This window comes from Squalius cephalus, assembly GCF_949319135.1.
Source record: "Squalius cephalus genome assembly, chromosome: 11".
In the NCBI taxonomy this organism is placed as follows: Eukaryota; Metazoa; Chordata; class Actinopteri; order Cypriniformes; family Leuciscidae; genus Squalius; species Squalius cephalus.
This window is the reverse complement of record NC_137132.1, coordinates 7,702,909-7,715,059: the sequence shown is the minus strand read 5'-3', so window position 1 is coordinate 7,715,059 and position 12,151 is coordinate 7,702,909. Positions and strand designations below refer to the sequence as shown.

Sequence of the window (12,151 nt, the reverse complement as noted above, 5' to 3'; positions counted from 1 at the left end):
CAATTTTCCATAACAACTTAAAATGCATCATAAAAGTACCACAGAAATGGTCCATACTGTTTATTTAAAGTCAAACAATATTTATTTTGTTATGATGAAACTTGTAAAAAAAATGGTTTGGATTGAAGGATATAAGGTTGTGTGTGTATGGAGGTGCATGTACAGTAAGTGATGTGAGACTGTCATCTGGTGGTTAGTTGTGTTAATGACCGCACATATAAAACTGTCCAGAATGTGGTTGTTTAAATCTTTAATATTGTGTGTCATCCTCAGGTGATGGAGACGATGATGAAGATGAGGGTCGAGAGGAGCGTCTCCCGTCCTGCTGCGATTACGTCATGCACTTCCTGACAGTGTTCTGGAAGGTTCTGTTCGCGTTCGTTCCGCCCACGGAGTACTGGAACGGCTGGGCCTGTTTCGTGGTGTCCATCATTGTAATTGGCCTCCTCACCGCGGTCATCGGAGACCTGGCGTCTCACTTCGGCTGCACTGTCGGCCTTCGGGACACTGTCACCGCTGTCGTGTTCGTGGCTCTGGGCACTTCTATCCCAGGTGTGCTTCAGGACATTTAAGCCAATATTTAGGGGCACTTCAGCCACACTTTAAAATCTCTGAATGACACTGCATTAAATAACACAGCATAAATGCAAGATGAATTTATTGGGAACAAAAATGCACAAACATACTTTTTTTTTTTTTTACTTTTGACTTCAGTGTCCAGATACTTTTTGGGATCTATGTACGGTATATCAGTGAGATTTTTTTTGAAAGAAGTCTCTTCTGCTCACCAAGGCTGCATTTATTTGAACAAAGATACAGTAAAAACAGTGATATTGTGAAATATTATTACAATTTAAATTAACTGTTTTTTATTTGAATATAAGTTCAAATTTATGCATTGTTACTCCAGTCTTCAGTGTCACATGATTCTTCAGAAATCCGTCTAATATGCTGATTTGCTGCTCAAGAGACATTTCTCATTATTATCAGTGTTGAAAACAGTTGTGCTGCTTCAGATTTGTGTGGAAACCGTGATACAGATTATTTTTTAGGATTCTTTTATGAACAGAAAGTTCAAAAGAACAGCATATATTTGTAATCTTTTGTAATATTATAAATGTCATTACTGTCCGTTTTTTATCAGTTTAATGCATCCCCGCTGAATAAAAATATTAATTTCTTTAAAAAAAAAACGTACCCCAAACTTTGAATGGTAGTGCATATAGTTTTATATCACAATTTAGTAAAAATAAATGACACAAAAAACATTATTATTAATAATAATAATATGAAATCTAAATATCTAATGTGTGTATATTATATTATATTATATTATATTATATTATATTATATTATATTATATTATATTATATTATATTATATTATATTATATTATATTATATTATACATTGCCGGCCAAAAAAAAGTTGCTGTTTGGATTTAAACAGGCAATTGATTACGAGTATATTATTGGATCATTATTGCAGTGATCGCACATTGAAGGTGTTTGGGAAAATTGATGCACCTTTTCATGGAAATATCATCACAACATTTATTTCCATCAAGAGGTGCATACATTTTTGGTCAAGATCTTGTATTGTCAATGCAAGTCTCGTCCAGCACATCCCAAAGACTTTCAATAAATTCAAGATCTGGACTCAGAGGAGCCAATTCATGTGTGAAACTGATTCTTCATTCTCCTCACAACCATTCTTTCACAATTTGAGCTGGATGAATCTTGACACTGGACATATTCAAGAATATGCCCATAATGTGTCTTCCTACATGTTTAAGGCGAGACACTACAGGTGAATAGGGTAAAATTTTAAAATAATAGATATCACCATGAAACTTCCTCAGTTGATTACTTACACAAGCATATAAAAAAAAAAATGTATTACAAGTTTTAGAAATTTGTATGTTTAATTATGCAAATTAGGCATTATCTCATTAAATATGCACGATTTTGCAAATATTTTCGGTAGATAGATCTGAACATATGATAAAGCCAGGTGCAAAATTCTTTTTTCATTTTGTTTACACACAAGATGAAAAAAAAAATTCAGAGGGATTTCAGAATATATGCTTTCATTACCTTGGAAATCAAAATATACTGTCCATAGCCTTAAAAAAAATCGATTTTCGCCATTATTATTATTTTTTATTAAAATGTCACATAAATCAGGCCAGGAATGATTTATTAACAAATCCCTCTGAACATATCTTCAGAATGCTGCTAAGTGTATAACTGGAAAGTTTGGTGTACATAGGCTGAGATGTTTGTACTGGAGAATGACAAAAAACTCTTTTGAGAATTTTTTTTTTGAGAAAGCGGCATTTAAAGATTTATATACCGTAGCTCTAAATGAGATTTCGTCGTTAGCTTTAAATCCCCCTTTGGACATTCACGATTGTTTACTGATAGGAAGGAAATGCCCATATTTGGGTTACATAGTGTTGTGCAGGAGACTCAGAGCTTTACAACGATACCGGTCATGACAGACTTCAGTAAACAGAGGTTAACTTGGCATGTCGTGTTGGAATGATAACTTGGTAAATTCGGGAGAAACTTACTGCCGCAAGTAAACAAAATGTAATAAAATAAACATCTTAATGTATATTTTCAACGTTTTCTTTATAGCAGCTTGAAAGAACACATACTGAAGGAGTAAACTAGCCCAAAATCTCAAAACTGACCACTGCATGAAAAATCAATGTTTTTGCCTGCCGTGTCTCGCCTTAAGAAATGAAAAGCTACACAAATATTGTCCATATATAAATCGACCACTAATGCCTATATTTTCTCATGCTCTTTATCTCTCTTTTTCAGACACATTCGCCAGTAAAGTCGCCGCTACTCAGGATCAGTACGCAGACGCCTCCATCGGAAACGTCACCGGCAGCAATGCCGTCAATGTGTTTCTGGGTATCGGCGTGGCCTGGTCCGTGGCGGCCGTGTACTGGGCCATCAAGGGCAAGAAGTTTAACGTGGACCCCGGATCATTGGCCTTCTCCGTCACACTCTTCACTATTTTTGCCTTCGTCTGCATGGCGGTACTACTGTTCCGGCGCCGACCGTCAATCGGGGGAGAGCTGGGCGGCCCTCGTGTCTCACGTATACTCACTACACTCCTCTTTCTGGGTCTGTGGTTCCTCTATATCCTCTTCTCCAGCCTTGAGGCCTACTGCCACATCGAGGGCTTCTGAACGGCCCTGCAGAGCGAGGGAGGGGGAGGGGGGAGGCTCGGAGCCAAGAAGCTACACACATCAACACACAAATTTGCACACACACTTACAAAACACGTATTTGGTAAAACAAGGATCGTTCAAGTTAGATGTATCGAAGAACCCTGGTAGAGAATTGGTGGAAGGTGGAAGAAGTTCAGAGAAAAACCACAAGAGATGGACAATGTTTGAGAGAGATGAAAGAAGAGGAGTTTATGAATGCAAAGCATGTAGCAAAAGAGGGCATAAAAGAGTGTAAAGCACTAGAACAAAAGAGGGAGCGATGATGTAAAATAGTCTTTTCGTCTCTCGAGCTCATGGGCAGAACTGACGACTTTTGTTTAGCACTGCAGACATTGTGACATAACAGGCTTTTTAACGGTTCAAGGGCACAACACATCAGAGTAAAGAGAAAAGGAAACGCCAACTATAGTGATGGCATTTTAGATGCTAATGAAAATGCCCAGCAATAGAGCTGCTTAACGGATCAGCAGTTTTGCTTGGGCTGTGTGCATCATTCTGTACTAAAGCAGTTCTTTACGATCGCTGCTTGACAGATCGTACAATATATGACTCCAGAGTAAAATGCAAGACGGACTTTCAAGCATGCAAAATTACTTTAGACCCTGCCTGCAGTGAATATGCACAGCAGGATATGATGTCATGCTCTAGGGCTTCTTGTTTTAATAAGTAATAAAATATAAATAACTAATAATAATGCAGTCTAGTGTGACCGCGCCACCTAACAGTCACAAATTAAATTGAAATGGTACTGTACAACTAATGTTTCAGCTTGAGTGATTGATGTCGGACTGCTCATTCATCAGAGCCAACACTAATTCAGTTTTACAGTAACGTGACTGGAATGCTAAATAGCAAAATATTTACTTTGCATAAATATTGTCCGTTAATCTGTCAGACTTAGCTGTTTATTAGACACTAAGCGATCAAAGACTTTTAATTGTGCCCTACAATGACAAAATATAAAATGTTTAACGATACCAGAAATTCGTATTAGGCAGCAAAATAGAGGCAAAAAAAGAGTCTAAAATAGGGCTGCGTCAGCTCACGGACGGAAGAATGATTGAAGATGGAACTAGAAAGTTATTCATCAAACTTCAGACTCAATATTCTGCTAGTTTAAAGGCATTGGATCCAGATATTTTCACACGAACACTTATTCCACACTTCAACGTCTCACACAGTGTTATGACTGGGACCTGCTGAAATGGAACACTGCTCTCGATGACATCGTCATGATTTGAATCTTCAATTGTTACATTCATTCTGCGCTTTCTGTTGCCTAGAGACAATGGAACTCTCTTGATGACATCATGACGATTTGAATCTTCAATTGTTCATTCTGCGCTTTCTGCTGCCCGGAGACAATGGAACTCTCTCAATGTAAAAAATCCCACCGGAAAACACCCGCCGTCATCTCCATATCTCCAAGCCTATACTGGGATGTGCGTGAAACTGTTTTCCTCTCTTTAGAATGAGACCACAGCAGTGTTCAGAGTATGCCAGGAATAAAAGACGTCTCCATCGAATGGAGCTCAGTCCAGTCAAAGTAACTGAGAGTTTATCTTCTTCTTAATACAGGTTTATTAGGAGGACGAATGATTTGGATGTCGACTTTATTAGGGTGTGATCACGTTTATTTGACGCATCCAAGTTCTCATAACAAAACACTAAAGTTGTACAGATTCGCCATTGTGTAAAGCTGTCTGGGGCTTCTAACAATTAATGATTTAAAGAGCTGCGCATTGATTGGTTCTTTATAAACTCTTTAGCGTGGTGCTGAAAGCTGATTGGTCCTTGAATCGTCTGGTCCCTGACAGATTCACAATAAAATGTTGTTTACTCGTAGAGCACTCAGGATTGTGTGTATATGTACGTTAAGGGGATTCTAAGCGTTTTTGTGTCGTCGGCTCATCTGTCCAGTCTGTAGATGTTTGTAAAAAGCTGTGTGATGTGTGTATCTGTGCTAGACTTTTGTCTGTGGTCTAGTCAATCGAAATGCATGATTGAGTAGATATTGGCAGATCTATAAAGGCATGCGTTGACTCTGAAGACATGCATGAATTTGAAGTTTACAATGTTTGTTTACTAAAAGGGACGACCGATTCTGCGACTACAACGATGGCTGCCAGATCTCTTTTATGATATTTGAGTGTGAGATCAGTATTTACTTAAGAATATTTCATTTATTGAAGAGCAGATCAGGATTTCTTATTATTTTCAAGAACAAAAAAACAACAAAAAAAGCACCATTGATCTGTTTTCACGTGGCAAGCTTTGCTTTGCCTCACGTTTTCATATTTCTCACGTTGAACAACGTTCATGCCTTTGATTGCATTACGGCAGAGAGAAATATGTTCTCTGACTTAGATGTTGTGAGAATGATAAAGCATGAAATCTTGTTTTATACTCGCTCAACATCAGCATCAACTTCAACTGGCTTAAACGGACTGTTAAAACACATCAGTAGAAAAATTGTTCAATGGGGGTTCGATTTAGAAAATGTAAGAAAATGTTGCTTTTCTTTGACAGAGATTTTCATATTTGAAACCCTGAAGGACGGGGTCAATCTTAGATGAGCAGAATCCCAAATCTGTTATTGCCTTAAGAGACTTAGCTAATAACATTTCATAATTGTATCTGTATTGTGTTACGTGTTAGTGTGTTCATGTTTTCTCTGAGTACAACAGAAACCAAATTGATTGAGACAAAGCGTGCAATATGTGACAGTAAACCCTTCAGTAATACTTGGTGCCTATCCTGACCCTTTTGCTTGCTTCCAGGTTTCCTTTAGTGCATGTTGGCTTTTTCTTCTTAACACTACGAAGAGAACGTGCAATAAATCCGACAAATGACAAGGAGCGTGATAGAGATTTTCTGAAAGTTAATGGGTTTTAATTTTATTCAGTTTTATCATCAGTGATCTTATGTTTTTGTGGAATCGAGCTGAATCGAGCGGAAGAAATCACCCATTGCCCTGAATGTCAGATGTTTACTCTTTTTACAACTCTGTTGAAGTCGAACGCTTTGTAAAACCTTTTTGGAATACGACATTTTCAGTAGGTGATTTTTCTATTTCCAAGTGTTCTCAAATTGATAGGAAGCTCAGTAGTTCTTGATGTAATGGTTTTTGATAACTATTTCCAAGATGTTTAGATATTTTCAGTAGGTTTACTTGGGTTGTAAGAAATCACCATATATGTTGTATGATAATTCAGACTCCATTTGCAGTGTTTATTAGTGCAGTAAATACATCTGTACGTGCTGCACACTCTATCTATCTATCTATCTATCTATCTATCTATCTATCTATCTATCTATCTATCTATCTATCTATCTATCTATCTATCTATCTATCTATCTATCTATCTATCTGTCTGTCTGTCTGTCTGTCTATCTATCATGTGTTTTTGAATTGCAAGTAACATGTCTCTGTAAAACAGTTTCTTGTGCACTGGGCCAAAGGCTATTTTTATTTATTAATTCATTTACAAGGAATTTAACTCATGATAACAGAGTAAGAATACACTGTAGCTGTGACTGTCTTGTCTGTTAACCGTGTTAAGGGCATGTTGTTCATTGAGAAAAGGCCATCTTGGCTTTTTCCAACACATGTCTGGTGATGATGTTGCATATCTGAGCGGTTGGACTGTGTTCATTACTGTAAATGTGAAGCTGTACATGTGCCTCTAATGTGCAAAATGCATGATGTACCTGTTTGTAGGCATGAGCTGTTATTAGTGTCAAAGTTTACATTTACTGTATTATCCCATCTTTCGTTTCTTATTTTGCATTTTTATTTGATTTTACTTGCAGGTATTTTTGTACCCTTCACACAATATTATATTAATGATCCTCCTTGTTTTAGAATAGAATTGGAAGTGAGGAAGATATTGACAAACAGTTTGTTACACTTAATTTCTTTTCTGCCTAGAGAAATGTGAAAAATAGTTGTTACTTTTCATGTTATGAATCTGTCTTGTCCTTTTGTATGTTGTATGTGTCGACCTCAAACTGGTCTTGCTCCCTGCCTTGTTTTTGTGCACTTCTATCTGTGATCATTCTCTTTCTGCCTGTTAAATTACTTTAATAATGTGTCAGAAATGATGTGACATTAATATATATCAAATACTGTAATAATTCACTAGAAAGTAATATATAAGGATTTTATGTTTGTATGTTTTTGTTCATTTTGTCATGTCAGTAACAGAAAAAGTCAAGACAAAACTAAAGGCTGAGGACATTTGTTTGGAAGAAAATGGCATGATGTGTACTGTGTCCCAATTAAGAAGAAAAAAATAATGATGTAGCTGTTAGAGCTCAAGCAGACCATAGTTTATTTATTTTAAACGTACTGTCCTTGAGTGGTTTGTAATAACATCTATATATAACACATCAAAACTCAAATTATTGGATCTCCGTATGTAAAGGCTGCTGTCGGCCTATTACTGTTAATTTGTATATACAATCATGCAAATAGGACAGTAAAATGTACAGATCAGATAATTCACTCAAATAAATCCAGCAGTTGTAATGCCATCTAGTGATCACAAAAGTCAAGTTCAGAGAACTGTGTTGTAGTAAGTTTTGACAGCATCATTATGTTCAATACTGACAGTTTACCATTCCAGTAAGCTTTCTTTTTTCATCAAAAATAATAAAAATAGAGAAAGTAAACTATTTTAAGGTTCATAAATGGCACCTACGAGTGTACAATGTATATTTCTGTTATTATTTCTTGTTAAGTGCATCTTTACTGTCCTCAGCTAAAGTATGACTGTTTTTACTTGAAATGTTTTCATGTTTAAAACTCACTATTCTTTAAAATCTGAAAACACAACACTTGCTTTGTATACTGCTTTGACTTACAGTTTTAAAGCCTGTAGCTTCAAAAAAGTAAAAAGAAAAGATGTGTGTGAGTTTTTGGTTGTTTGTAATTGAATTTCATCATCTGGATCCTTGTTCAACATCATCTTGATCTGAAATTACGAGGTAGGCTATACATGTTTTGTTCTTTCGGATCTAATCCATTAACTAATTTAGTCTAGAGCAAGACTTGATGACAACCTCCTTTAGAAATAGAAAACAAATAGATTTGTTGTTGTTTTTGGACTGTAAAAAAAAAACGTATTTTACCACATACTGTAGGGCAGGCTATCAGTTGGGTTATTAATGGGCATACGAACCGATGACAACACCTCTACATATTACACCACAATTAATGGAAGAAAATACAAGAGAGAATTCCTTAAGAGTCACAGGAAAATTGTAAAGTGTTAAAGAAACTCGTCATACGTTATCCGCGACAAACGGGACAAACCGAGTGACCCGAGCCACGGGTACCGGTGACATCACGCATCGGATCCCGGCACGCGCCACCGCGGAAAGTCCAATCACAGCTCGCGCTTTACACCCATGAGCGCGTGCTACAAACCGCCGCCTCCCCGGCTTCCATTCAAACCCTCCCGACCGTTGATCAGTGTTTATAGTAGTCAGTCAGCGTGACTTCCCAGGTGAGCGGCTGCGTGTAAAAAGTGAAATATTCTCTCTCCGGAAACGAATTAAGGTCAGTGTGCGATCTATACGATGACTTTAAACGGGGTCGATGTTTAAATGAATTATCTTTCTGTCATTTTTGTGGCGCGAGCGGTTGAGGGTCTGACACATCATGATTCTAGCACTTTCTAAACTATCTAAAGACGTTTAGAAGACGTTTAAAACAGACCCCCAACATGTTTTAGTGATTCTTTTTTATATATATATGTAGACCTTTAATAAAGTGATGCATAATTAAAATACTTATGGATTGTTGTTGATATACCGTCCGATACTGATCCTAACTGAAATCATTTGATACAAGTTACGTTACGTTACGTTAACGTTACTTCTCTACTGAAAGCGAATTATGTTCACGAGCGTCTATTTACTAACTTTAGCAGTTGCTGAAATGTTTGAAAAGGCTGTTGAAATTTACCTATTTAGGAGGAAATGCAGTTTAAAACCACTCAACCTTTTAATTTCCATCTCCAAGTTGAGGCATTTAAACAAATAAAAGGTTAATGTGCTTGAAGAGAGATTATCTTCATGAGACTCTTCAGACTTTAAAGTTGGTTTACCTCATTCTTTCAGAGTGAGTCTGGGATTCATATTGCTGTAATAAGGAATCAAATTATGATTAGGAATGGCACACAGAGATGCTTTTGTGTCTTGTTGAGTGGGAGAGGTCATGAGATTGAGCTGTGGCAGGTATTTAGTGTCTGTAAACACCAAGCTTTTTTCAACTTATGTCATTATTGTGCCTTTGTTTTAATAAGCCTATTCAGTTTCTTAAGCTTTGCTGCATTCTTAACGTTTGAGCTTGTATATTTTAGTTTTCAGTGTTTGAATTCATTAAATGGTGTCTGATCCAGTTCTGTTCTCTCATTCTCATGCACGTCCTGGTTTGCTGACACAACACAAGCTCGGATGATTCATGAATGAACTGTTGCCATGACAAACATGTCAGTCAGTTCTCCATCACTCAAGTTCTGATTGTGTTTTATATGCACTGATTACTCTGCCGATACCGATAGCTGATTATTCAGAATAATATCTGCCCATACTGATAGTTTGAAATATCAGGGAACCCCCTCTATTACTATAGTATAAGATGTTGAAACAGCACAAACTATTATATTCAACTATTTATTCTCAGATGTAATAAATTATACTCAAATAAAAACTTAAATGTTTGAATGCCGCTCAGTTGCACATTAGGTAGTTTTCATAAACACTAAAAATGTAGGCTATTCAAACCTGCATATAAAAATAACAATAAATAAATATGATAAAACAGTAAATAAACTCCTCACTAGTGTTTTCATAGCTAACAAACGATCTGTGAACATTGGGAGGTAAATGCCTCGTTAAGCGACAACTTATTGAGCAATTACATGAGACATGATTTATTTCGGTAGGCCTAATACTCAGAGTACAGGAGTTAAATCTTAACCAGTTGTGAAATCTGGTTGCATCACGCACATAAGGAGAATCTTCACAGATTTTATTCACTGTAAAAAGTGAATAGTTGGATCAACTTAAAAAAAATACTTCAATTGGTAACACCTAAAGAAATTAAGTTTTCTCAACTTAAATTATCACGTTTTTCACGATAAAACGTGATAATTTAAGTTGAGAAAACGTAATTTCTTTAGGTGTTACTAATTGAAGTAATTTTTTTAAGTTGATCCAACTATTCACTTTTTACAGAATTCTTTCAGATCTCAAACCTGCACACACTGCAAGATTTGAAAACCGTGGCGCTTCACACACTACAAGATGATCATGCCAGATTTAGCACCTCACGTGATCTCACAGGGAAGCGGATGTGAACTAAATGGAGACTGTGTCACGTCAGACATTATATGATGAGGACATATTATAAAGGCAGTCGTGTTGTTGCCACATGTCCACCAGTCGTTCCTCCATCCCGTTGTCCGCTGGAGCCGTACAGCTGCTTGTTGTTGTTTCGCTGTCGCCATTTCAAAAGTTCAGTCACTTCCGTCTCCTTGTAGACTTGTCTCTCATTGGCTATTGTGGAAGTCCTGACGTAATAATAGTTGTAATCATTCTGATTTAAAATCATATCAAACATGTTTGATATTATCAGGTTGACCCGATGTGTCCTCGAGCAGTTCGGGAGGTTTAAGATTTGATCTGTAAACGCTCACATTACCAGATAATCTGGGCCGAACATCGGAACCGACGATGCCCTGGATGCAAACTGGGCATAAATGGGGATTTATGTCACTTTTTAAACTATTTTATGTCGCTTTTTTTTTACTATTTACTTGCCCTAAATTCAACCCAAGAGAGATTTTCTTCACACACAGTCCGAGTTGCAGTCTGAACACGTTTTTGATTGACAGCCGATAGTGAAAATACTTGCTTTTATCGTCCGATACCATACATCTGTGCTATTGAGTGGATGACATGAAAACGATCAAAACATTTCTCACATTTTAACCCTAATATATTTTGCATAAAGAATGGTCCATTAAGATTTGAATTGAGACATTATTTGAATGCCACTACCACGGAGCCATTCCAACAGATGTTTTTATTACGCTCATGTTGCCAGGAGTCAACAGTGTTCAATGAAACTGAATGAGTTTAGTTCTCATTACAGTAATGCAATGCAAACATTTTATTTAAAAAAACAATTGTGCTCTGACAGGATTTAGGTGAAACGTGCTTTATTGTCATGAAAGTAATGTCATAATGCTTTTTTCTTTATGCAAAATAACATTTTCTTCAACCATCCTTTTTTGCCAGACACTGACTGCAGAAAACACACACAGATAAAGGCCACAGATGCTCATATAGGGCACAACGATGCACAGTAAAGCAGACACATTCTCTGTGTTGCTTCACACAACATGACTCTCTCGCTCTCCCTCTGTTTCTCTCACTCAGCCTCTTCTTCAATCCTGCATGAGTGTTTGTGGTGTCAAACAATGATCCTTTCATTGGAAAGAGGAAGTAAATCTCGCCTCTCTTCACATAATGAATAGCAGCGATTTCAGATTTATCACACAAAACCATTTTCATCATAAATACAGAACACTCTGTTTCAGACCCACGATATTCAGCTCATGTTGTTGTGCAATGCTCTTACATGCTGCATTAGATTTGCTGGTTAAGAGCATTCAGACTTGAGCTTGAATAGGCCTAACTCTCGCTTTATGTACACTGAAAAGACAGCTGTGACTCACACTCAACGCTCAGAAAAAGATGGGTGTGGGGCGATGTACAGAAAACAAATGATGAAGAAAAAAAAGGAGAGGCTAAAAATGTGTGAGGACATCAAGGAACGGTTTACCCAAAAATAACAGTGTTAATTTATTCCAATTCAATGTCATATTTT

At 36.9% G+C, this 12,151-nt stretch overlaps 1 protein-coding gene across 4 annotated transcripts in view; it reads left to right on the top strand.

Annotated features, from left to right (window-relative positions):
- slc8a2b (solute carrier family 8 member 2b) overlaps positions 1-8,160 on the top strand; it is a 111,020-nt gene extending 102,860 nt beyond the window's left edge. For all 4 annotated transcript variants that reach the window (XM_079886740.1, XM_079886737.1, XM_079886739.1 and 1 more), the window contains 2 exons: positions 274-552; positions 2,831-8,160. In XM_079886740.1, coding sequence (XP_079742866.1) covers positions 274-552; positions 2,831-3,207 — 656 coding nt within the window. In that variant the 3' untranslated portion in view covers positions 3,208-8,160. The remainder of the gene's footprint in view (positions 1-273; positions 553-2,830) is intronic.
- The last annotated feature ends 3,991 nt before the right edge of the window (positions 8,161-12,151 follow it).